The sequence below is a fragment of the Pristiophorus japonicus genome, chromosome 8, assembly GCF_044704955.1.
Source record: "Pristiophorus japonicus isolate sPriJap1 chromosome 8, sPriJap1.hap1, whole genome shotgun sequence".
NCBI classification, from domain to species: Eukaryota; Metazoa; Chordata; class Chondrichthyes; family Pristiophoridae; genus Pristiophorus; species Pristiophorus japonicus.
This window is the reverse complement of record NC_091984.1, coordinates 170,855,983-170,883,462: the sequence shown is the minus strand read 5'-3', so window position 1 is coordinate 170,883,462 and position 27,480 is coordinate 170,855,983. Positions and strand designations below refer to the sequence as shown.

The 27,480-nt window shown below is 45.7% G+C and overlaps 1 protein-coding gene across 2 annotated transcripts in view; it reads right to left on the bottom strand.

Annotated features, from left to right (window-relative positions):
• Positions 1 to 666: 666 nt before the first annotated feature.
• Positions 667 to 27,480, bottom strand: part of LOC139268220 (phospholipase A2, minor isoenzyme-like) — a 54,947-nt gene continuing 28,133 nt past the window's right edge. For both annotated transcript variants that reach the window (XM_070886271.1, XM_070886272.1), the window contains 4 exons: positions 27,283 to 27,398; positions 23,012 to 23,168; positions 18,043 to 18,167; positions 667 to 830 (listed from right to left, as the gene is read on the bottom strand). In XM_070886271.1, coding sequence (XP_070742372.1) covers positions 700 to 830; positions 18,043 to 18,167; positions 23,012 to 23,168; positions 27,283 to 27,361 — 492 coding nt within the window. In that variant the 5' untranslated portion in view covers positions 27,362 to 27,398 and the 3' untranslated portion in view covers positions 667 to 699. The remainder of the gene's footprint in view (positions 831 to 18,042; positions 18,168 to 23,011; positions 23,169 to 27,282; positions 27,399 to 27,480) is intronic.

The following is a 27,480-nucleotide window of genomic DNA, read 5'->3' as shown; positions in this document are numbered from 1 at the left end:
CTGCCTCCAAAGCAAGTATATCCTTTCGTTAATATAGAAACCAAAACTGCACGCAATGTTCCAGGTGTGGCCTCACCAATATCCTGTATAGCTGTACCAAGACTGCCCTGCTTTTATACTCCATCCCCTTTGCAATAAAAGCCAAGATTCCATTGGCCTTCCTGATCACTTGCTGTACCTGCATACTATCCTTTTGTGTTTCATGCACAAGTACCCCCAGGTCCTGCTATACTGCAGCACTTTGCAATCTTTCTCCATTTAAATAATAACTTGCTCTTTGATTTTTTTCTGCCAATGTGCATGACCTCATACTTTCCAATATGATACTCCATCTGCCAAATTTTTGCCCACTTACTTAGCCTGTCTATGTCCTTTTGCAGATTTTTTGTGTCCTCCTCACACTTTGTTTTTCCTCCCATCTGCTGGTGTCTGCTTTAACACCTCCAGGCAAGTTCAAATTATGGCCATCAGCAATTAGACCCAAAGTTGTGTGCTAAATCCTGACTTCTGAAAGATCAATCAGTTGGATATCCTGACCATTTGGGTTTTTGACCAAATTGATCATTATGTTGTCTTCTTGAGTAATGCAATATTTCTGTTCCCTTTCTACATGTGTTTGTGATCTGCTTTCCACCAGAAGATCAATAGACAAAGAAGCAGTGAAGAAAGTTTTATTGATATTTATTTAGCTCCTAAAATCTACATCGACTTTTGGCAGTGGACATTTTTGTCCAGATTTTTATTGTCAGGGTTATATCCAGCCTTAGAAAAGCAGATGGCTGCCGTGCGATCACAATTACAAATATCATGCTCACAGGGGTTATTCTTCTCTGAAAAAGATAAAATTGGTAGTTATAATATGGTGGTTGTACCAACAGCACCGCACCACAGTCATCGGTGTCACTGGATGATAATCAGGAGTAAGAATCTGGTCACGTTGTTACCTCCTGAGCCCCACTGGAACTGAGACCGGTTATAGTAAGCTCAGCGATAATTACCCTGCTTAATATCAGCTAACTCAGCACAGACTGATGATCACCTCTGGGATCTTCACAGTCAGTAGGGCTCGATCCCTTATAGGGTATTCCAATTGCACCACCAGGAAAGCTACTTGCCAGGAATTAGAGACCTGGGCCGTGAAATTCCTCCTCTTAGCGCCGGCATTTGCCAGTTTCGGAAAAAAATGACAGCCGCCTCACATCCGGCCACTTCTGGCGCTGGTCATGGTGGTCGCAATTTTGGGCGGGTCGGTGGCCCGTGTGCGGCGGTAGAGTTCAACTGAGGCACACTGATTTGATGCACAACATGCCATTTTGGATGTCGCCGTCCCAATCAACGCCCTTTCCTACTGAACATACTTTCAGCTGCAGGAGGGCACACACCCTCCCCACACACACACACACACCCTCCCCCCGCCCCCCACAACCCCCCACTCTCCCCACACACATATACACACACAAACCCTCCCCCCGCCCATACTCCCCCCAATCTCCCCACACACTCCCCACCACTCCCCCTCCCCACACACACACCCTCCCCATTCTCCCCACACACACACTCCCCACATCCCCCCCCACACACACACACACACACACACACACACACTCCCCACACCCCCCCCACCACACACACACCACCCTCCCCACACACAAACCCTCCCCACACACTCCCCATCCCCCCACACCCCTCCCATACACACACCCACACCCCCCCCCACACACATACACCCTGCCTCCCCCCCACCACACACACACCAGTGATATTTAAAGGGATCATCACCAACTTTCAGGTAACTTGCTTTTTGATTTCTACTGGCTTTGTGTAAATTTGTGGAAGTGTTTGAAGCTTTCCTGAATTATTTAAAGTTGATAAGGTGACAGGGATTGGTGCTGCAAATGGCAAACATAAAAACATAAAAAAAAGGAGCAGGAGTAAGCCATTTGGCTCCTTGAGCCTGCTCCGCCATTCAATAAGATCATAGCTGATCTGATCCTGGCCTCAACTCCACTTCCGCCCACTTCTCACAACCTTTGTCTCCCTTATCGTTCAAAAATCTGTCTATCTCCACCTTAACTATATTCAATGGCCCAGCCTCCACAGCTCTCTGGGGAATTCCAAAGATTCTCGACCTTCAGATAAGATTCCTCATTTCCATTTTAAATGGGTGACCCCTTATTCTGAAACTATGCCACCTAGTTCTCGATTCCCCCACGAGGGGAAACATCCTCATATGTCAGTCCTGCCATGAGCAGAGACTGGATCGACTGGGCCTGTATTCACTGAAGTTTAGAAGAATGAGAGGGGATCTCATAGAAACATATAAAATTCTGGACAGGTTCGATACAGGAAGAATGTTCCCGATGTTGGGGAAGTACAGAACCAGGGGTCACAGTCTAAGGATAAATTGTAAGCTATTTAGGACCGAGATGAGGAGAAACTTCTTCACTCAGAGAGTTGTTAACCTGTGGAATTCTCTACTGCAGAGAGTTGTTGATGCCAGTTCGTTAGATGTATTCAAGAGAGAGTTAGATATGGCCATTACGGCTAAAGGGATCAAGGGGTATGGGGAGAAAGCAGGAAAGGGATACTGAGGGAATGATCAATCATGATATTATTGAATGGAAGTGCAGGCTCGAAGGGCCGAATGACCTACTCCTGCACCTATTTTCTATGTTTCTATGAGATGTTCCATAACTCTTAGGCAGTTCCTCGTATCATATTGTGGTCATTATTTCACAATTTATATATCGCTAGATAATACCGCTAGTTCGCCAAATGATTACTTATTTTAATACTGAACGTGCTTTCAATTCATGGAGGAAGCATGTTGGTGTCTGATCCCATACTGTATAACGTAACGTCCATAGTTGGTCCTTGTTGTGTACATTTTATATCTCCCATTGACCAGATAATCCGCTGGAAGGTCAGAGGTACAGTGCATCACTGTTTCTCTACTCTCTCCCCTACTCATAACATTGTGGGGCGGCCTGAGATCACTGTGTATGGCGGGGGAGTGGGGGGGAGAGATCGCTGTGTATGGCGGGGGGGGGGGGGGGCGAGAGGTCGCTGTGTATGGGGGGGGGTAGATCGCTGTGTATGGGGGTCGGGGGGGAGATCGCTGTGTATGGGGGGGCCGGAGGGGAGAGATCGCTGTGTATGGGGGGGGATGAGAGATCGCTGTGTATGGGGGCAAGAGATCGCTGTGTATTGGGGGGGGGGAAGAGATCGCTGTGTATGGAGGCGAGAGATCGCTGTGTATGGGCGGGGGGGGGGGGGGGCGGAAGAGAGATCGCTGTGTATGGGGGAGGCGGGGAGGAGAGATCGCTGTGTATGGGGGGGGGGGGGGAGATCGCTGTGTATGGGGGGCGAGATCGCTGTGTATGTGGGGGGGAAAGAGAGATCACTGTGTATGAGGGGAGCGGGGAGAGAGATCGCTGTGTATGGGGGGGGAGGTGGAAGAGAGATCGCTGTGTATGGGGGTGGGAGGGGGAAGAGAGATCGCTGTGTATGGGGGGGGAGGGGGAAGCGAGATCGCTGTGTATGAGGGGGGTGGGGAGAGAGATCGCTGTATATTGGGGGGGGGCGGGGAGAGAGATCGCTGTGTATGGGAGGGGAGAGATTGCTGTGAATGGGGGAGGGGCGGGGGAAGAGAGATCGCTGTGTAAGGGGGTGGGGGAGAGAGATCGCTGTGATTGTGGGTGGGTGGGAGAGATCGCTGTGTATGGGGGGGGGGGGGGGGAAGAGAGAGAGATCGCTGTGTATGGGGGGGACGAAAGAGATCTCTGTGTATGAGGGGGGGTGGGAGAAATCGCTGTGTATGGGGGGGGGAGAGGGATCGATGTGTATGGTGGGGGGAGGGGGAGATCGCTGTCTATGGTGGGGGGAGGGGGAAAGAGATCGCCGTGGTGTGGAGGTGAGGTGGGGGGGAGGGGAGACTGGGGTGTGGGGTGTGGGAGAGACTGGGTACATTCCACCCACTGAAGATCGACTTAAAACCACCTTTTCCAGGACGGTCTGCAGCTCCGGTGGTAAGTCACAAATTTTGTAATTTTAGGCGGTATGCCGGTGGTACGCGGGCGATATGTCAACCAATTTCAGCCCCTTTGATTTGATATTATTATTTATAATTAAATAGCAAAACTTATACTGTTGTTATAATCTACCAAAATTCTCTGGACTCTGGGGAGGTACCAGCGGATTGGAGAGCAGCTAATGTAACGCCTCTGTTTAAAAAAGGGGGCAGGCAAAAAGCAGGTAACTATAGGCCGGCTAGTTTAACATCTGTAGTGGGGAAAATGCTTGAAACTATCATTAAGGAAGAAATAGTGGGACATCTGGATAGGAATAGTGCAATCAAGCAGACGCAGCATGGATTCATGAAAGGGAAATCATGTTTAACTAATTTACTGGAATTCTTTGAAGATATAACGAGCATGGTGGATAGAGGTGTACCGATGGATGTGGTGTATTTAGATTTCCAAAAGGCATTCGATAAGGTGCCACACAAAAGGTTACTGCAGAAGATAAAGGTACGCGGAGTCAGAGGAAATGTATTAGCATGGATAGAGAATTGGCTGGCGAACAGAAAGCAGAGAGTCGGGATAAATGGGTCCTTTTCCGGTTGGAAATCAGTGGTTAGTGGTGTGCCACAGGGATCAGTGCTGGGACCACAACTGTTTACAATATACATAGATGACCTAGAGGAGGGGACAGAGTGTAGTGCAACAAAATTTGCAGATGACACTAAGATTAGTGGGAAAGCGGGTTGTGTAGAGGACAAAGAGAAGCTACAAGGAGATTTGGATAGGTTAAGCGAATGGGCTAAGGTTTGGCAGATGGAATACAATGTTGGAAAGTGTGAGGTCATCCACCTTGGGAAAAAAAAACAGTAAAAGGGAATATTATTTGAATGGGGAGAAATTACAACATGCTGTGGTGCAGAGGGACCTGGGGGTCCTTGTGCATGAATCCCAAAAGGTTAGTTTGCAGGTGCAGCAGGTAATCAGGAAGGCAAATGGAATGTTGGCCTTCATTGCGAAAGGGATGGAGTACAAAAGCAGGGAGGTGTTGCTGCAACTGTATAAGGTATTGGTAAGGCCGCACCTGGAGTACTGCGTGCAGTTTTGGTCACCTTACTTAAGGAAGGATATACTAGCTTTGGAAGGGGTACAGAGACGATTCACTGGGCTGATTCGAGAAATGAGGGGGTTAACTTATGATGATAGATTGAGTAGACTGGGTCTTTACTCCTTGGAGTTCAGAAGGATGAGGGGTGATCTTATAGAAACATTTAAAATCATGAAAGGGATAGACAAGATAGAGGCAGAGAGGTTGTTTCCATTGGTGGGGGAGACTAGAACTAGGGGGCACAGCCTCAAAATACGGAGGAGCCAATTTAAAACCGAGTTGAGAAAGAATTTCTTCTCCCAGAGGGTTGTGAATCTGTGGAATTCTCTGCCCAAGGAAGCAGTTGAGGCTGGCTCATTGAATGTTTTCAAGTCAAAGATAGATAGATTTTTAAGCAATAAGGGAATTAAGGGTTACGGGGAGAGGGCGGGTAAGTGGAGCTGAGTCCACGACCAGATCAGCCATGATCTTATTGAATGGCGGAGCAGGCTCGAGGGGCTAGATGGCCTACTCCTGTTTCTAATTCTCATGTTCTTATACCAATTTGGGAAACAGAGAAATGCAGTTCGTTGGAACTTCTCTGCAGTGGAGACTGAGGATCTGGAAATGCAAAAATGAGGCACTACAGGGTCGGAGAGTGTAATTACACTGTGTATGTTGTGACAAGTTTATCTCGTCAGTTCCCAGCCAACAGGAAGTAGGGTTTTGTGGGCAAGAAGTGTACATGGGTCAATGAGTTTGAATATATTACAGATATTGTTTTTCTTATCCATGCTGAAATTTGATCTTTTACCATTTAATGCTGAGAATGCACAGCATTTGGAGGTTGGTATCTGGCATTTAGCAGTATTCATCATCATCATCATCATCATAGGCAGTCCCTTGGAATTGAGGAAGACTTGCTTCCACTCTTAACATGAAATCTTAGGTGGCTGAACAGTCCAATCCGAGAACCACAATCTCTGTCACAGGTGGGACAGATAGTCATTGAGGGAAGGGGTGGGTGGGACAGGTTTGCTGCATGCTCCTTCTGCTGCCTGCGCTTGATATCTGCATGCTCTCGGTGACGAGACTCGAGGTGCTCAGCGCCCTCCCGGATGCACTTCCTCCACTTAGGGTGGTCTTTGGCCAGGGACTCCCAAGTGTCAGTGGGGATGTTGCACTTTATCAGGGAGGCTTTGAGGGTATCCTTGTAACGTTTCCGCTGCCCACCTTTGGCTCGTTTGCTGTGAAGGAGTTCAGAGTAGAGCGCTTGCTTTGGGAGTCTCGTGTTTGGCATGCGAACTATGTGGCCTGCCCAGCGGAGCTGATCAAGTGTGGTCAGTGCTTCGATACTCGGGATGTTAGCCTGGTCGAGGACGCTAATGTTGGTGCGTCTGTCCTCCCAGGGGATTTGTAGGATCTTGCGGAGACATCATTGGTGGTATTTCTTCAGCGACTTGAGGTGTCTACTGTACTTGGTCCATGTTTCTGAGCCATACAGGAGGGCGGATATTACTTCAGCTCTGTTGGCGGTGTTGGATCTCGTCGTCAATGTCTGCTCTTGTTGATGGGAGGCTCCCAAGATATGGGAAGTGGTCCACATTGATGACTGGGGCATAGTGCTGTGCGGTGAGGACAGGCTGGTGGAGGAGCTTTGTCTTACTAATGTTTAGCGTAAGGCCCAGTAAATAGGTTGACTATGTCCTGGAGTTCAGCCTCTATGTGTGCAGACGCAGGTGTCATCTGCGTACTGAGCTCGACGACAGAGGTTGGGGTAGTCTTGGACCTGGCCTGGAGACGGCGAAGGTTGAACAGGTTCCCACTGGTTCTGTAGTTTAGTTCCACTCCAGCGGGGAGCTTGTTGGCTGTGAGGTGGAGCATGGCAGCGAGGAAGATTGAAAAGAGGGTTGGGGTGATGACGCAGCCCTGTTTGACCCCGGTCATGACGTGGATTGGGTCTGTAATGGATCCATTGGTAAGGATCACGACCTGCATGTCACCATGGAGCAGGCAGAGGATGGTGACGAACTTTTAGGGGCATCCGAAACGGAGGAGGACACTCCATCGACCTCACGGTTGACAGTGTCAAAAGGCCTTTGTAAGGTCGAAGAAGGCCAAGTATAAGGGCTGGTGCTGTTCCCTACATTTTTCCTGCAGCTATCGCGCTGCAAAAATCATGTCCGTTGTACCCCATAGGGACGAAATCCACACTGTGACTCCAGGAGGAGCTCCTCAGCCACAGGGAGAAGACGGTTGAGGAGGACTCTAGCGACGACTTTCCTCGTGGATGATAACGGAGATTCCTCTGTAGTTGCTGCACTTGGACTTGTCCCCTTTTTTAAAGATGGTCACAATCACTGAATCTCTGAGATCTACCGACATGCTCTCCGCCATACTTCAGTGCCTCAGCAGGGATTCTATCTGCACCCAAAGCCTTGTTGTTTTTAAGCTGTCTTATGGCTTTTCTACCTCGTGCAGTGTTGGGGTTTTACTGAGGTGGTGGTGAGTAGCATGCTGCATGATGGAGTCGAGAACACTCGAGTCAAAGGCAGCGTCTCGGTTGAGGAGATCTTCAAAGTGCTCCTTCCAGTGGGCCATGACTGCCTCGATGTCTTTGATGAGTGTTTCCCCGTTCTTGGCCAACAGTAGGGTGGGGCCTTGGGTGTTTGGACTGTTGGTGGCCTTGACGATGATGAGGAATCCTCACACATCATGGCTGTCGGCCAGCTGCTGTTTCTCCTGTGCTTTCTCCATCCACCACCTGTTCTTTAGATCCCAGGTTTTTTGTTGGACCTCAGCCTTGAGCCATCTGTAATGCTGCTTTGCTGCTCTGGAGGAGCTCCTCAGCTGTCTTTTACCATTTTGTGCTGAGAATGCATAGCATTTGGAGGTTGGTAGCTGGCATTTAGCAGTATTGGGGTATGAGGTAGAGTGTAGCTGTACTGGGGGAAGGGCAGTCAGTCCTGCACTTGTTAGCAATGGAGGTGGCCTGGGCTTTGGTAGTGAGGATGCTGGGGGTTGGCAGCAAAGGGGGGGGGGCGGGGGGAGAGGGTGTTAATTAGTCTCACATCACTGTGGAGGGGAAACTGAGGCTGAATGGGGGAAATGGAATGCATGATTTGGTTCACTGATGGGCTGAAATTCGCAAAGAGACCCGTTGATGTCTGTTTGCGGCGGCCATTTCCAAAAATCAAATGGCCGCCACTTTGGGGTTAACAGGCTGACCCGATCAAAATTCAGGTCGGGGATTTTTCAGCCTGGACCCCATCCCGCCCAAGTAGATGCACCGCCAAATTAAATGAATAAAATAAATACCTATCCATTTTCAGCTCCATCTGTCGATCCCCCACTGCGCGGTACCCCCGGGAGGTGTTTCTGCGGGTACACCATCTCCGCAATGAGTGCAGCCGCCATTAAAGGGGAGGACCCACTGCCGCGGCTGCAATGCAAACATTTTTGCCGGCCAATTTGCTGATCGGCCGGCAAAATACTGCCCCCCCGGGTTCGGCATCCCCTCTTGGGTGCCAGGCTGCTGACCCAGTGGCCAAGTTTAAAAAATGCTCCAATCTCTCCCCTGTAACAGAGGGGAGAGAACGTGGTGATGCACCCGTGCTGTGACATCACCACGTTGATTGACAGCGGCGGGCGGCCAGTCAGCCTGGCTTTGAGTCCAAGGCCTGCCCCCATTATGATCCAAAAGTCCTGAAAACGGGTCTACTCAGCGCACCAGGAATTCCAGCGGTGAGTAACAGCTAAAAACTCACAGCTGCACCACCTTTCTGGTGCACCTGAATTTCGGCCCCTTTGTCTCTCAGCTAAATACACTTTCCACTGTTGAGAAAGTTCTTATAATTCTAAACCAACAAAAGCTGCTAGAGGTGTGTAATCAGTACAGTTTGTAATATTGTCTTATCTGTCTTTTACACCAAGTTAATCTGATTTAAAAGTGCTCTATATAACTTTACTTGAATAAATTTTTCAAAATCTGGTCTCTAACTTTCCATCCAATAATTGCTGAAGAACAATCCAACACATTTAGTTATGGACTGAGGCATTCCACCAATTCGCTCCCTGAACACTACTGATGCGTTTTTGGGAAATGTCTAAATGGGAAAATCCCAGTAATTGTAGTTGCTTCGAATCTGTGAAGGCCAATGAGAGGACAATTGTAGAAACATAGAAATATAGAAAATAGGAGCAGTAGTAGGCCATTCAGTCATTCGAGCCTGTATTACCATTCAATATGATCATGGCTGATCCTCTATCTCAACACCATATTCCCGCTTTTTCCCCATACCCCTTGATGCTTTTTGTTTCTATCTATCTATCTCCCTCTTAAATATATTCAGTGACTTGGCCTCCACAGCCTTCTGTGGTAGAGAATTCCACAGGTTCACCACCCTCTGGCTAAAAAAATTTCTTCTCATCTCGGTCCTAAATTTCCTACCCCATATCCTGAGACTGTGACCCCTTCTAGACTTCCCAGTCAGGGAATACATCCTCCCTGCATCCAGTCCAACCAACCCTGTCAGAATTTTATACGTTTCAATGAGATCCCCTCTCATTCTTCTAAACTCTAGTGAATATAGGCCTAGTCGACCCAATCTCTCCTCCTACGACAGTCCTGCCATCCCAGGAATCAGTCTAGTGAACCTTCGCTGCACACCCTCTATGAAAAGTATATCCTTTCTTAGGTAAGGAGACCAAAACTGCACACAGTATTCCAGTGCGGTCTCACCAAGGCCCTGCACAACTGTCGTAAGACAGCCTTGCTCCTGTACTCAAATCTGCTTTCAATGAAGGCCAACATACCATTTGTCTTCCTCACTGCTTGCTGCACCTGCATGTTTGCTTTCAATGACTGGTGTACAAGGACACCCAGGTCTCTCTGTACATCAACACTTCCCAAGCCATCACCATTTAAATAATACTTTGTCCTTATGTTTTTCCTACAAAAGTAGATAACTTCACATTTATCCACGTTATACTTCATCTGCCATGTGTTTGCACACTCACTCAACTTATCTAAATCACCTTGCAGTGTCCTTGCATCATCCTGAGAACTCTCAAACCCACCTAGTTTTGTGTCATCAGCAAACTTGGAAATATTACATTTGGTTCCCTCAGCCAAATCATTAAAATATATTGTGAATAGCTGGGGCCCAAGCACTGATCCCTGTAGTACCCCACTAGTCACTGCCTGCCACCCCAAAAAAGACCCGTTTATTCCCACTCTCTGTTTCCTGTCAGTTAACCAATTTTCAATCCATGCTAATACATTACCCCAATCCTATGTGCTTTAATTTTGCACACTAACCTCTTATGTGGGACTTTATCAAGGGCCTTCTGAAAATCCAAATACATTACATCCACTGGTTCTCCCTTATCTATTCCATCAGTCACATCCTCAAAAAACTCCAGTAGGTTTGTCAAACATGATTTTCCTTTCATAAATCCATGTTAGAAACATAGAAAACATAGAAACATAGAAACATAGAAAATAGGTGCAGGAGTAGGCCATTCGGCCCTTCGAGCCTGCATCGCCATTCAATGAGTTCATGGCTGAACATGCAACTTCAGTACCCCATTCTTGCTTTCTCGCCATACCCTTGATCCCCCTAGTAGTAAGGACTATATCTAACTCCTTTTTGAATATATTTAGTGAATTGGTCTCAACAATTTTCTGTGGTAGAGAATTCCACAGGTTCACCACTCTCTGGGTGAAGAAGTTTCTCCTCATCTCGGTCCTAAATGGCATACCCCTTATCCTAAGACTGTGACCCCTGGTTCTGGACTTCCCCAACATTGGGAACATTCTTCCTGCATCTAACCTGTCTAAACCCATCAGAATTTTAAACGTTTCTATGAGATCCCCTCTCATTCTTCTGAACTCCAGTGAATACAAGCCCAGTTGATCCAGTCTTTCTTGATATGTCAGTCCCGCCATCCCGGGAATCAGTCTGGTGAACCTTCGCTGCACTCCCTCAATAGCAAGAATGTCCTTCCTCAAGTTAGGAGACCAAAACTGTGCACAATACTCCAGGTGTGGCCTCACCAAGGCCCTGTACAACTGTAGCAACACCTCCCTGCCCCTGTACTCAAATCCCCTCGCTATGAAGGCCAACATGCCATTTGATTTCTTAACCGCCTGCTGTAACTGCATGCCAACCTTCAATGACTGATGTACCATGACACCCAGGTCTTGTTGCACCTCCCCTTTTCCTAATCTGTCACCATTCAGATAATAGTCTGTCTCTCTGTTTTTACCACCAAAGTGGATAATCTCACATTTATTCACATTATACTTCATCTGCCATGCATTTGCCCATTCACCTAACCTACCCAAGTCACTCTGCAGATTCATAGCATCCTCCTCGCATCTCACACTGCTACCCAACTTAGTGTCATCCGCAAACTTGGAGATGTTGACTTTGTTTAATCCCGTTGATATTATCTAAGTGTGCCGTTATCACATCCTTTATAATAGACTGCAGCATTTTCCCTACTGCTGATGTCAGGCTAACCGGTCTGTAGTTCCCCGTTTTCTCTCTCCCTCCTTTTTTAAATAGCGGGGTTACATTTGCCACCCTCCAATCTGCAGGAACTGTTCTATAATCTATAGAATTTTGGAAGATGATAACCAATTTATCTACTATTTCCATGGCTACCTCCTTTAGTACTCTGGGATGCAGATCATCAGGCCCTGGGGATTTATTGGCCTTCAGCCTCATAAGTTTCTCCAGCACTATTTTCTTACTAATAATCATTTCCTTTAATTCCTTTTGCTCACTCGACCCTTGGTTCCCTAGCATTTCTGTAACATTATTTGTGTCCTCTTCCGTGAAGTCAGAACCAAAGTATTTATTTAATTGTTCTGCCATTTCCTTGTTCCCTGTTACAAATTCTCCCATTTCTTTCTGTAAAGGACTTACATTTGTCTTCATTAATCTTTTTCTTTTTATGTACTTGTAGAAACTTTTGCAGTAATTTTTTTTATGTTCCTTGCAAGTTTACTCTCATATTCTATTTTTCCCCTCTTAATCAATCACGTGGTCCTTTTTTGCAGAATTCTAAACTGCTCCCAATCCTCAGGCTTGCTACTTTTTCTGGCAACTTTGTATAACTCCTCTTTGGATCTAAAACTATCCTTAATTTCTTTTGTTAGCTATGATTGGACCACTTTTCTTTCTGTGTTTTGACGCCAGAAAGGAATGTCTAACTGTTGCAATTCATGCATTTGTTCCTTAAATGTTAGCCATTGCCTATCCACCGTCATACCGTTTAATGAATCTTTCCAATCTATCATAGCCAATTCATTCCTCATACCTTCATAGTTTCCATTGTCTAGATTTAGGACCCGAGTTTCGGAACTTCACTTTCCATCTTCATAAAGAATTCATTCATGTTATGCTCACTCTTCCCTAAAGGACCCCGCCAAACAGGACTGTTAATTAACCCCTTCTCATTACACAATACCCAATCTAGCCTGTTCTCTAGTAGGTTCCTCAACATACTGGTCTAAAAAACTATCTCGTACACACTCCAGGAATTCATCTGCCACGGTATTATTACTAATTTGGTTTGGCCAGTCTATATGTAGATTAAAGTCACCTACGATTACTGTAGTACCCTTGCTACATGCATCTCTAATTTCCTGTTTGATGCCATCCCCTACACTACCACTACTGTTTGGAAGCCTATAGACAACTCCCACCAATGTTTTCTGTCCTTTGATGCTCCTTAGCTCCATCCAGACTGATTCTACATCTTGATTTTCTGAGCCAATATCCTTTCTCACTATTGCTCTGATTTCATCCTTTACTAACAATGCCACACCACCCCCTTTTCATTTTTGCCTATCCTTCCTAAATATCGAATATCCTTGGATATTCAGTTCCCAACCCTGGTCACCCTGCAACCATGTCTCCATATTTGCAACTATATCGTATCCGTTTATATCTATTTGCACTGTTAATTCGTCTACCTTATTACAGATGTATCGTGCATTCAGATACAATGCTATTAAATTTGTCTTTTTAACATTATTAGACATCTTAACATTATTTTATACTATAGCCCTATTTGTCTTATCGCTATTTTTTCTTACCTGGACTCTATTTGTTAGTGCACTCTTTTGTTTGTATGCTCTGTCCCTTCCAGACATAATCTGGTTATCCTTACCACAATCATTTTCCTGCATTGCTTCCTTTTCTTTTCTCTTTAGCATTCTAGATTGCTCTCCACTGCGACCGTCCTCCCTCACCCGACCCAACCCCCACCCCCCCTTATTTAGTTTAAAGCCCAGTCTACCTCCCTAGTTATTCGATTCGCTAGAACTCTGGTCCCAGCATATGTCAGGTGTAGTCCGTCCCCACGGAACAGCTCTCTCTTTCCCGAGTATTGGTGCCAGTGCCCCACAAATCGAAACCCACTTCTCCCACACCAACCTCTGAGCTATGCATTCAGCGTCCTGATTCTGTTGACCCAATGCCAATTTGCTCATGGCTCAGGTAATAATGCAGAGATTATTACCTTTGTGGTTCTGCTTTTCAAGTTAGTCCCTAGCTGTTCAAACTCTCTCAGCAGAACCTCTTTTTTAGTCCTATCTATGTCATTGGTATCTACATGTACCACGACATCTGGATCCTCCCCCTCCAAGTTCTTCTCCAGCCCAGAGGAGATGTCCTTTGCCCTGGCACCGGGTAGGCAACACAGCCTTCGGGACGCATGCTCTTGGCTGCAGAGAACCCTATCTATCCCCCTAACTATACTGTCCCCTACTACAACTACCTGCCTCTTTACTCCTCCCACTTGAGTGGCTTTCTGCACCACGGTGCCTTGATCAGTCTACTCATCCACCCTGCAGTCTGTACACTTGTCCTCAAGGGTTTCAAGAACCTCAAATCTATTGGACAAGTGCAGGGACTGAGGCTCCTGCAATACTACCTCCTGGATCCCCTTACCTGCTTCACTCGCAGTCTCATCCTCCTGTTCCTGACCACGTGTCAATTCTAAAGTATTTAATCTAGAGGGTGTGGCTACCTCCTGGAGCAAAAGATCCAGGTAACTTTCTCCCTCCCTGATGTCAAGCAATGTCTGTAGTTTGGCCTCCAGCTCCTCAACTCGGAGCCGAAGTTCGTCGAGCCAGGACACTTACTGCAGATGTAGTCGCCCTGGACCAAAATGTCCAGAAGCTCCCATATATTGCAGCAGCAACACATCTCCTGCTTGCCCATTATTTAATTTAATTAATTAAGAACATAAGAAATAGGACCAGGAGTAGGCCATTTGGCCCCTTGAGCCTGCTCCACCATTCAATAAGATCATGGCTGATCTGATCATGGACTCAGCTCCACTTCCCTGCCCGCTCCCCATAACTCCTTATTCCCTTATCTTTTAAGAAACTGTCTATTTCTGTCTTAAATTTATTTAATGACCCAGCTTCCACAGCTCTCTGAGGCAGCGAATTCCATAGATTCACAACCCTCTGAGAGAAGAAATGTCTCCGCATCTCAGTTCTAAGTGGGCGGCCCTTATCCTAAGATCATGCCCTCTAGTTCTAGTCTCCCCCACCAGTGGCAACATTCTCTCTGCATCCACCTTGTCAAGCCCTCTCAATCATATACATTTCAATGAGATCACCTCTCATTCTTCTGAATTCCAATGAGTAGAGGCCCAACCTACTCAATCTTTCCTCATAAGTCAACCCACTCATCCCCAGGATCAACCTAATGAACCTTTTCTGAACTGTCTCCTTTCGTAAATATGGAAACCAAAACTGTACGCAGTATTCCAGGTGTGGCCTCACCAATACCCTGTACAGCTGTAACAAGATTTCCCTGCTTTTATACTCCATCGCATTTGCAGTAAAGGCCAAGATTCCATTGGCCTTCCTGATCACTTGCTGTATCTGCATACAATCCTTTTGTGTTTCATCCACAAGTACCCCCAGGTCCTGCTGTACTGCAGCACTTTGCAATCTTTCGCCATTTAAATAATAGCTTGCTCTTTGATTTTTTTCTGCCAAAGTGCATGACCTCACATTTTCCAACATTATACTCCATCTGCCAAATTCTTGCCCACTCACTTATCCTGTCTATGTCCTCCTGCAGCCTCTTTATGTCCTCCTCACAGATTACCCTTCCTCCCATTTTTGTATCGTCAGCAAACTTGGCTACGTTACACTTAGACCCCTCTTCCAAGTCGTTAATATAGATTGTGAATAGTTGGGGTCCCAGCACTGATCCTTTCTGCACCCCACTCGTTACTGATTGACAACCAGAGAATGAACCATTTATCCCGACTCTCTGTTTTCTGTTTGTCAGCTAATCTTCTATCCATGCTAATATATTACCCCCAACCCCGTGAACTTTTATCTTGTGCTTTTTGTGTGGCACCTTGTCAAATGCCTTCTGAAAGTCCAAATACACCACATTAACTGGTTCCCCTTTATCCACCCTGTTCGTTACATCCTCAAAGAATTCCAGCAAATTTGTCAAACGTGACTTCCCCTTCATAAATTCGTGCTGACTTTGCCTGACCAAATTTTGCTTTTCCAAATGTCCTGTTACTGCTTCATTAATAATGGACTCCAACATTTTCCCAACCACAGATGTTAGGCTAACTGGTCTATAGTTTCCTGCTTTTTGTCTGCTTCCTTTTTTGAATAGCTGCGTTACATTTGCAGTTTTCCAATCTGCTGGGACCTCCCCAGAATCCAGGGAATTTTGGTAAATTACTACCAATGCATCCACAATCCCTGCCGCTACTTCTTTTAAGACCCTAGGATGCAAACCATCAGGTCCAAAGGATTTATCTGCCTTTAGTCCCATTATCTTACTAAGCACCGCCTCCTTAGTGATTGTGATTGACTTAAATTCCTTCCCCCCTATAGCCCCTTGACTATCCACTGTTGGAATATTATCAGTGTCCTCTACCGTAAAAACTGATACAAAATACTTGTTTAGAGTTTCTGCCATCTCCATGTTCCCCATTACTAATTCCCCGGTCTCGTCCTCTAAGGGACCAACATTTACTTTAGCCACTCTTTCCTTTTATATACTTATGGAAACTCTTGCTATCTGTTTTTATATTTTGTGCTAGTTTACTTTCATAGTCTATCTTCCCTTTCTTAATCATTTTTTTAGTCATTCTTTGCTGGCTTTTAAAAGCTTCCCAATCTTCTGTCCTCCCACTAGTTTTGGCCACTTTGTATACCCTTGTTTTTATTCGGATACCGTCCTTTATTTCTTTAGTTTTCCACGGATGGCTTTCTTTTCTCTTGCACCCTTTCCTCCTTACTGGAATATATTTTTCTTGAGAGTTGTGAAATATCTCTTTAAGTGCACACCACTGTTCATCAGCCATCCTACACTTCAATCTGTTTAGCGTTAATTAAGTATGCTAGTAAATTGCAGACTGCAGGTAGAAAAACTCAGCATGAAATACCTGGAGATTGCTTGGAAAGGATACGATCACCTCTTTCTTGAATCATCAAATCATAGCATGTGACGGCACAGGAACAGGACATTCGGCCCATCGAGTCTAAATTGCTAGCCTTCTCCATCTGATTCACCAATCTAAACTTATGTTCCTGCTCACACTTCATACCTTGTAATATTCCTGATTTTCAAACAACTGTATAATTCCCTTTTAGAAGAATGTATGGACTTTGATTCCACATGATTTGTGGCCGAGAATTCCGCATTTTAACCATCATCTGTGTGAAGATGTTTTCCTAACTTCCCCTTTAATTCTTTAAAGGGTTAATTCTCTTTCTAGACTTAACCAATAAAATCCCCAGAATAATGGAGAGAAAAACTAACATTTGAAAAATACGTATATCCTGCAAGTGAGAGAGGGTTTGGGAAAAGGCAAATGATTTGTTTTTCCTTTTTATGTTAAAATTATAAAAATAATTTGATGGGATATTTATTTTCTATCCAATTCTTTAATGGTCAATTTATGGTAGACAGGCACCTCAACTTAGTCATCAGGACAGAACAAAACAGAAATATTGACACCGAATGTTGTGGGCAAGAGTATAATTGGGCTCCACATGCGAGGGCTGCACCTTCACAGTAGTGATAATGTTCACCATACTAGTAGTAGATAGACCACACTTGATCAGCTCCGCTGGGCGGGCCACATCGTTCGCATGCCAGACACAAGACTCCCAAAGCAAGCGCTCTACTCGGAAGTCCTTCACAGCTAACGAGCCAAAGGTGGGCAGAGGAAACGTTACAGGGGCACCCTCAAAGCCTCTCTGATAAAGTGCGACATCCCCACCAAAGACCGCCCTAAGTGGAGGAAGTGCATCCGGGAAGGCGCTTAACACTTCGAGTCTCATCGCCGAGACAATGCAGAAATCAAGCGCAGGCTGCGGAAGGAGCATGCGACAAATCTGTCCCACCCACCTCTTCCCTCAACGACTATCTGTCCCACCTGTGACAGAGACCGTGGTTCTCGTATTGGACTGTTCAGTCACCTAAGAACTCATGTTAGAGTGGAAGCAAGTCTTCCTCGATTCCGAGGGACTGCCTATGATGATGATGATGATGAGATAGGCCAAACACTAATCTATTCATAGTTTTACTCTGGTTTGATGACATGTCAGAGTCTGTATTTGATGAAAATAGAACCTGAAAATGTATAAGTATCCAGAATATTTTTGCGGGAGCGGTATCACCACATGGACTGCAGCAGCTCCAGGAGTAAGCCCACCACTACCTTCTCAAGGCAACCAGAGATGGATAATGAATGTGACCTTGCCGACATTGCCCATATCCCGAGAACAAACTGTGTAAACAGTGGGTTAACACGCTCTGACCCTGATAATACCTGTATCTTCTTTTATCGTTCTTCCACATGTGTACATCACTATAAAGATTTGTAATGCTAAGTTCTACAGCTGTGACAGGGTCGGATACTTACTGCTGCAGGAGATCTTTTTCCCAGAGCAAGAGTAGGAATAAAGTTCAATGTATGGGCTGTCAATGAGAAACCGGCAGTGATCAGCTTTCACTTTTTTGTAGCATGTATCGTGATTCAAGCAGCACCTATAAAGGAAAAAAAAGTGAATGAACGAGGTGTTCATGGCCGAGGAGTGAACAACAGCAAGCTGATTGGCTCAGTGTGTCCGGTAATTGTCGATGGCTTAGCTCTGTCATCATATCATAGGTGGTCCCTTGAATGAGGATGACTTGCTTCCATGAGAGTTCACAGGTGTTTCAATGAAGGACCCGATGTTCCAGTGCTGAACTCAAGTTGAGGGGGTGGAAGATGCCTGTGCGTGGATTTTTTTAATGTGTTGTGGCCGTTGCACACCAGCTTTTGGTCACCTGTCCTAATAAACCTGTCTGTATGTGGCTTGGTGTTAGTCTGAATATGCTCATGTGAAGTATCTTGAGATGCTTTACTACATTAAAAGCACTATATAATTGTTGTCTATGCAGTTTCTCTAGCGTTTCTGCTGATCCCCTGCACAAGCTGCTGCAGGAGATTGGAAGAAAATCCCCACGGAGTTTTAGGGCCCAGAGTTGAAATGAAGTCTATCTTTCCTCACCCAAATGATGAATTAAAAACACTTTGTTCACAAGATGTGGCTGTCACTGGCAAGGCCAGCATTTATTGTCTATCCCTAATTGCCCTTGAGAAGGTGGTGGTGAACCACTACAGTCCTTGTGGTGAAGGTATTTTTTTTTTAACGGTTTGGTGCAACTGAGTGGCTTGCTAGGCCATTTCAGAGGGCAGCTAAGAAGCAACAGTTTTGGAGCCACATATAGGTCGGAATAGCAGGAACCGGATGGGTTTGACAACAATCCAGTAGTTTCATGGACATTACTGATAATTATTTCATTAGCTGAGTTTAAATTTCCCAGCTGTCGTGCTGGGATTTGAACTCATGTCATTAGATTACGAGTCGAGTAACATAACCACCTGTTGTATAACATATCCAGTTCTCTGGGACCGGGCCATGTTGATTGATCTGGAAATTAATCCGGATACACAGGGGCTTTGTTGTAGGCACTCATTGAATTATCCATGTTGAAGGCAGTTAGTCGGAAATCCAGTGACATGGAAACACCTGCTTATGAATGGGCAAAGAACTCGGAGTTCAGAGGTCTTCGGACTAGTTAAGCTTTGGCAATCCACCAATTTTTTCAGTTCTGGTTGGAGATCCAAACCCCATGGGTGTACTGGAAATTTATGCCATCCGTCAATGACAACATTGATATGTCCTTACTAAGCACACGAGGCTCATACTTGAGAGAAGGTCACTCTGTGACCAGTTACCTTTATTACCAAGACCTCAAGTGATGAAGGTGGGTGGAGCTTCCCCTTTTATACCTGAGAGTCCAGGTTAGGAGTGTCTCTCACAAATTCGCCCCTTGTGGTCAATGTTCTCAAGGTGTACAACTTAGGTCAGCTTATACATGGGTTACAATGATAGTTAAATACATGACAAACATATTTTAAAGGCCTATGGGGGAACGGGCAGAAAAGTGGAGTTGAGGCCAAGATCAGATCAGCCATGATCTTATTGGATGGCGGAGCAAGCTCGAGGGGCTGTATGGCACACTCCTGCACCTTTTTCTTATGTTCTTATGAAAGGTGGCTTCATCCAAAAGTCTTGTCACTTAATAAACTTTATTAAAAGGATATTTTAACCCTTTGTGAATTGATTCTATTTTTTGGCTTTACGTATTGCATTCTCAGTTTCTTGTACATGATCCACAGTTTCTGCGCATTATTTAACCTGTAGGTAAATTTAATGAAGTTTAGCCCTTATGCAGTGTGGTAGTTTCCACCTTTTGAACAAATCAGAAAGATGTGGTTAATACCTCAAATAGAGAATAATTAGTAATCTCTGGCACACTGTCACACTCACTGGTATAAGTGGACACATTTCAGCTCATAGGAGACCCTGTCTGCTTATTAAAATTGGCTCGTGGTCATGAGCACAAAGAGGAGAGTATTGGGAGTCAGCTGGAACTGTAACAAGGCACGTGGTTGAAAGAAGAAGCTGAGAAGTCAAGTGAATTGAATTGAAAATCTGTTACTGAAAGTGAGAAATGGCAATGCGATAATAATGCAGAGTTGAGTGTTTTCAAATTGTGCAGGGAGTCACAAAGGCTGTGGCTGTAGAGGAGTGAAATGAAATGTTGGAGGGAGTAAGGAGACAGGAGATGGCCACTAGCGTCAATTGCTATTGAAATGCATGTTTCAGCCTTTATAACTGCTCAATCATCGGTGGCCGTGCCTTGAGCTGCCTAGGCCCCAAGCTCTGGAACTTCCTCCCTAAACCTCATACGATGAAAGGCCTGTTTCCTTCTTGTTAAGGTAGGAAGCTCTGATTATCATGGATGAACTCTTATGTTCAGAGTGCTAGGTCTTGTGCTGCTGTCACTACTCTCCTGCCTCTTACATTGAGCAGTTTGCATAACTGTTCCTCCATTAAGGGTCTTAATGAACAGCACCCAATGACTTCGTAGAGCTCCCACAGAGCTCATACAGTGCAACCAGCATGACCTGAGAACCATTAAGTGGTGTCTTATAAATTGACTAGAATCCTTTGAAGAAGTAACCAGATTACTGAATCAGAGAGAATAGATTTCAGAGGAGAGGTGATAACATTCTCCATTTGAGAATTTTAAAGTTGATTAAAGTTTACGGAATTAGTGGCAACAACAGCAGCTTGCATTTCTATAGCGACTTTACCACAGTAAAACATTCCAAGGTGCTTCACAGGAGCATTATCAAACAACATTTGACAGAAAACCACAAAACAACAACAACTTGTATTTATATAGCACCTTTAACGTACTAAAACGAATAATTTTAACAGCGAGCCACATAAGAAGAAATTACAGCAGATGACCAAAAGCTTGGTCAAAGAGGTAGGTTTTAAGAAGCAACTTAAAGGAGGAAAGAGATAGAGAGATGGAGAAGTTTAGGGAGGGAGTTCCAGAGCTTGGGGCCCAGGCAGCTGAAGGCACGGCCACCAATGGTCGAGCAGTTATAATCAGGGATGCTCAAGGGGGCAGAATTAGAGAAACGTAGACATCTCGGGGAGGATTGTGAGGCTGAAGGAGATTACAGAGATAGGGAAGGGGTGAGGTCATGGAGAGATTTGTAAACAAGGATGAGAATTTTGAAATCGAAGCGTTGCTTAATCGGGAACTAATGTAGGTCATGAGCACAGGGCTGATGGGTGAGCGGGACTTGGTGCGAGTTAGGACATGGGCAGCCGAGTTTTGAATGACCTCAACTTTACGTAGGGTAAGATGTGGGAGGCCAGCCAGGAGTGCGTTGGAATAGTCAAGTCTCGAGGTAACAAAGACATGGATAAGCGTTTCAGTAGCAGTTGAACTGAGGCAGGGGCGGAGACGGGCAATGTTACGGAGGTGGAAATAGACGGTTTTAGTTATGCCGCAGATATGTGGCCGGAAGCTCATTTCAGGGTCAAATATAACACCTTGGTAGCGAACAGTCTGGTTCAGCCTCAGATAGATGCTAATGCAAGGGATGGAGTCAGTGGCTAGGGAACGCAGTTCGTGATGGGGACCAAAGACAATGGCTTCGGTCTTTCCAATATTTAATTGGAGAAAATTTCCGCTTATCCAGTATTGGATGTCGGACAAGCAGTCTGACAATTTAGAGACCGTGGAGGGGTCGAAAGAAGTAGTCATGAGTTAGAACTGGGTGTTGTCAGCGTACATGTGGAAACTAACTCCGTGTTTTGGATGATGTTGCCAAGGGGCAACATGTAGATGAGAAATAGGAGGGGACCAAGAATTGATCCTTGGGGGACACCAGAGGTAACGATGCGGGAGTGGGAAGGGAAGCCGTTGCAGGTGATTCTCTGGCTACGATTAGCTAGATAAGAATGGAACCAGGAGAGTGCAGTCCCACCCAGCTGGACGATGGTGGAGAGGTGTTGGAGGAGGATGGAGTGGTCAACCGTGTCAAAGGCTGCAGACAGGTCCAGAAGGACGAGGAGCGATAGTTTGCCTTTGTCACAGTCACAAAGGATGTCATTTGTGACTTTGATGAGAGCCGTTTTAGAACTGTGGCACGGTCGGAAACCAGATTGAAGGGATTCACCATTGAGTTCCAGGAAAGATTGGCACGGATTTTGGAGGCAGGAGATACTGGGGAAGATGACCAAAAACTTGGACAAAGAAGCAGGTTTTAAGGCCCCCAAAATCCTGGCTGTGGCCAGGAGTCCAGCAGAACTCTGGGACCCAGGCATGCTGGGCCCCGGCCTTGTGCCCAAACTTCCTGGCTGATCCTGAGGGGCTTTTGATGTAAGGGAGGCATGGCTAGAGGAAGGGACTCCAAATGTCAAAGTTTTTGCCCCTCGGGCCAATTTCGGGATGCAGCGTAAAGCCAAGCATGTTGGCTGACTAAAAGAAAGCTGCTGGACCTTCCTGGGAACCTGAGACAAGTCACAAGAATCTTTTTAAGTTTTAAGAACATAAGAAATAGGAGCAGGAGTAGGCCATACGGCCCCTCGAGCCTACTCCGCCATTCAATAAGATCATGGCTGATCTGATCATGGACTCAGCTCCACTTCCCTGCCCGCTCCCCATAACCCTTTACTCCCTTATCGCTCAAAAATCTGTCTCTCTCCACCTTAAATATATTCAATGACCCAGCCTCGACAGCTGTCACCTGTATAGAGAGCTTTGCAGGCAGCTAAATGTAACTTCTGAGGGTCGGGGGAAATTTAGTAGAGCAATCCAAAATTAATCCAACTGCCCCACTTCCCAGCTTTGCATCTCAGCTTTGGGATGCAAGAGTTTCTCATCAATCTGACTTTCTATTTCTGATCTGACTATCACACCAGCTAGCAACCCGTGGGTTACAGACTGTCAAGCATCGGCATTAACTGACGTACTCGTCCAATTTGTCAACTGTTACCCCGGAACCACCAAATCCACAGTTACATCCATAGTCATTGAAATCCAGGATGGGGTCACTGTGCGGAAGCACACACAGAATCATCTTCCTGAATTGCCAGATGGCGTACGGTGAAATGTTGGCACTTGCAACAGCTGTGGAGAGACACACACAGTAAATATTAATTTCAAGAAACATTGGCAGCTCTTCAAGTTTGTTTTGGCAACCCGGCACAGTATGAATCCTTCAAATTTAGAGTCACGTCTGGGGTGTTAATTCAGTGTTTGAAAATTCATTTCAGTGTTTTTCCTGGGAGGTTGCAGGATGAATGAAGATGAATTGTAGAAAGTACATTTTCTCATCAGAAAGAGTGAGAACATCCACAAAAGCTGTACTGAACTGCAGGCTAGGCCTCAAGTGAGAACATGCAGCCTGCCCACTTTCAGAAAGCTGGGCTGGGGAGGGAAGCCTGTGGGATGTCTAACTTATTGCCAAGCTATTTAAAAACAAGTGCATGTCTCCTCAAATCATAATCTGCAGTTATTTATTTATTTTTCACCCGTAGAGCCTAGAAACCATTGCAATATTATCAGAGAACACTAAATGCATGTTTATGACATTTCTTTGTCCATTATTTTAATGGCGATATTAATCGCTTCACGTTGCATGGGGTAACATCTCTCTTAACGTAGCGCACGGAAGAATGCCTTACAAATATGCTGAGCAAGCAGTAATTTCTAGGCTTAAATCTTTAAGTAAAAATTAATTGGCAGATGGACAACAGATGTACAGCAAGTGTAACACCAACAATGCTAAATGAGGACTTACAACAGTAAGAACAAACCGCATTTGTAAAGTGCCTTTAACACAGAGGTGTCATCAGACAAAAATGAACAGTTTGATCAAGGAGATATTAGGAAGGTTAACCAAAAACTTGACCAAAAAGGGTGGTGGTGGGTTTTAAGGACGGCCTTAAAGGTGGACTGGGAGTTTGAGAGGTGGTGAAGTTTAGGGACGGATTTCCAGAGTGTGGGACCTGGGCAGCTGAAGGCATGGATCTCAATAATGGGGCAAAGGGAAAAGGTGATGCACCAAAGGGAAAGTCAGAGGAACGGAAAATTCGGGCGGGGAGTTGTAGGGCCGGAGGAGGTTACAGAGATAGGATGGGAAAACCATGAAGGAATTTAAACAGGAGGATATGCATTTTGAATTGGAGGCGTTGGGGGCCCAGGAGCCAATATTGGCCAGTGAGGAAAAGGATGATGGGTGAGTAGGATTTGGCGTGGGATACAATACATGCAGCAGAGTTTGGGGAGAGCTGAACTTTGCAGAGGGTGGAAGATGGGAGGTTGTCCGGGAGACCATGGGAATAATCGAATTTGGAGGGGACAAGATATGGATGAGACTTTCAGCAGCAGATGGTTTGAGGGCAGGGATGGGAATGGGAGATATTATGGACATGGAAGGAGGTGGTCTTTGTGATGGAGACGGGCCGTATGGTCTACTCCTGTTCCTACTTCTTATGTTCTTATGAATGGATATGGGGTTTGGAGCTCAACCTGGAGTCAAAAAGAATGCTGAGGTTACAGGCAGTCTGCTTCAGCCAGAGACAGTAGCTGGCAAGAGGGAAGGAGTAGTGAGCAAGCATGAATGGACTGTCTGCCAAGTCCAGTGACTGAAAGGTGCAGGATCCTACAAATCCCCTGGGAGGACAGACACACCAACATCAGTGTCCTCATCCAGGCCAACATCCCCAGCATTGAAGCACTGAACACACGTGATCAGCTCTGCTGGACAGGCCACATTGTCCACATGCCAGACACGATATTCCCAAAGCAAGCGCTCTACTTGGCACTCCTTCATGGCAAACGAGCCAAAGGTGGACAGAGGAAATGTTACAGGGACACCCTCAAAGCCTCCCTGATAAGGAGGACACAAACAACCTTCCGGTTATAAAAGGGGTCGGGGGGTCTAGTAAGAAGGAGGAACTGAAGGAAATCCTTATTAGCCGGGAAATTGTGTTGGGGAAATTGATGGGATTGAAGGCCGATAAATCCCCTGGGCCTGATGGACTGCATCCCAGAGTACTTAAGGAGGTGGCTATGGAAATAGTGGATGCATTGACAGTCATTTTCCAACATTCCATTGACTCTGGATCAGTTCCTATAGAGTGGAGAGTAGCCAATGTAACCCCACTTTTTAAAAAAGGAGGGAGAGAGAAAACAGGGAATTACAGACCGGTCAGCCTGACATCGGTAGTGGGTAAAATGATGGAATCAATTATTAAGGATGTCATAGCAGTGCATTTGGAAAGAGGTGACATGATAGGTCCAAGTCAGCATGGATTTGTGAAAGGGAAATCATGCTTGACAAATCTTCTGGAATTTTTTGAGGATGTTTCCAGTAGAGTGGACAAAGGAGAACCAGTTGATGTGGTATATTTGGACTTTCAGAAGGCGTTCGACAAGGTCCCACACAAGAGATTGATGTGCAAAGTTAAAGCACATGGGATTGGGGATAGTGTGCTGACGTGGATTGAGAACTGGTTGTCAGACAGGAAGCAAAGAGTAGGAGTAAATGGGTACTTTTCAAAATGGCAGGCAGTGACTAGTGGGGTACCGCAAGGTTCTGTGCTGGGGCCCCAGCTGTTTACACTGTACATTAATGATTTAGAGGAGGGGATTAAATGTAGTATCTCCAAATTTGCGGATGACACTAAGTTGGGTGGCAGTGTGAGCTGCGAGGAGGATGCTGTGAGGCTGCAGAGCGACTTGGATAGGTTAGGTGAGTGGGCAAATGCATGGCAGATGAAGTATAATGTGGATAAATGTGAGGTTATCCACTTTGGTGGTAAAAACAGAGAGACAGACTATTATCTGAATGGTGACAGATTAGGAAAAGGGGAGGTGCAAAGAGACCTGGGTGTCATGGTACATCAGTCATTGAAGGTTGGCATGCAGGTGCAGCAGGCGGTTAAGAAAGCAAATGGCATGTTGGCCTTCATAGCGAGGGGATTTGAGTACAGGGGCAGGGAGGTGTTGCTACAGTTGTACAGGGCATTGGTGAGGCCACACCTGGAGTATTGTGTACAGTTTTGGTCTCCTAACCTGAGGAAGGACATTCTTGCTATTGAGGGAGTGCAGCGAAGGTTCACCAGACTGATTCCCGGGATGGCGGGACTGACCTATCAAGAAAGACTGGATCAACTGGGCTTGTATTCACTGGAGTTCAGAAGAATGAGAGGGGACCTCATAGAAACATTTAAAATTCTGACGGGGTTAGACAGGTTAGATGCAGGAAGAATGTTCCCAATGTTGGGGAAGTCCAGAACCAGAGGTCACAGTCTAAGGATAAGGGGTAAGCCATTTAGGACCGAGATGCGGAGGAACTTCTTCACCCAGAGAGTGGTGAACCTGTGGAATTCTCTACCACAGAAAGTTGTTGAGGCCAATTCACTAAATATATTCAAAAAGGAGTTAGATGAGGTCCTTACTACTAGGGGGATCAAGGGGTATGGCGAGAAAACAGGAATGGGGTACTGAAGTTGAATGTTCAGCCATGAACTCATTGAATGGCGGTGCAGGCTAGAAGGGCCGAATGGCCTACTCCTGCACCTATTTTCTATGTTTCTATGTTTCTATCCCCACTGACACCTGGGAGTCCCTGGCCAAAGGCCGCCCAAAGTGGAGAAAGTGCACCTCGAGTCTCATCGCCGAGAGCATGCAGAAATCAAGTGCAGGCAGCGGAACGAACGGCAAACCAGTCCCACCCACCCCTTCCCTCAACGACTATCTGTCCCACCTGTGACAAGGACTGTGGTTCACATATTGGACTGGTCAGCTACCTAAGGACTCATTCTAAGAGTGGAAGCAAGTCTTCCTCGATTCCGAGGGAGGACTGCCTATGCTGATGATAATGGTGATACAATCTAGTTGCATACATGCCTGTACATCGCACAGTTAATGTACATTATGTGTCTATAATCGGATACACCAAAATACATAAGTGTAGGCAACATGTCCTGCTTTAATTGAATTGTGAGCTCAGTTGGTCTTTATAACTCTGCTTTCGACATGGTAAAGCTGTGTTAGCAACTGGTAACCTCTGGCTCCAACAGATGGAAATGGTGAGCACAGCACCACTACTTCTAGTGTTAGACTGTCTGAAACACAGTCCCGCCTCCGCCATGCCTTCCTATACTCTCAAGAGCAATAACAAGTAGCAGTATTCCCCTTTCCCCTCACTGCAATGGACACCTTTTGCACATACCTGCGAGCAGCACGGTGAGGACCAGGGCTCTCATTTTCAATTCCCTTTCAGTTACTGAGGCCATGCTGCGCAGTTCCATCAGATTTATACCCGTGATTTGTCCTTGAGAGTGTGCACTTTGAAAAGAGAATGGCTGTAAGTTACAGATGGACCTTTCTCAAATTAACAGTGGAAAATTTAAACTAAAATATCAAAAAT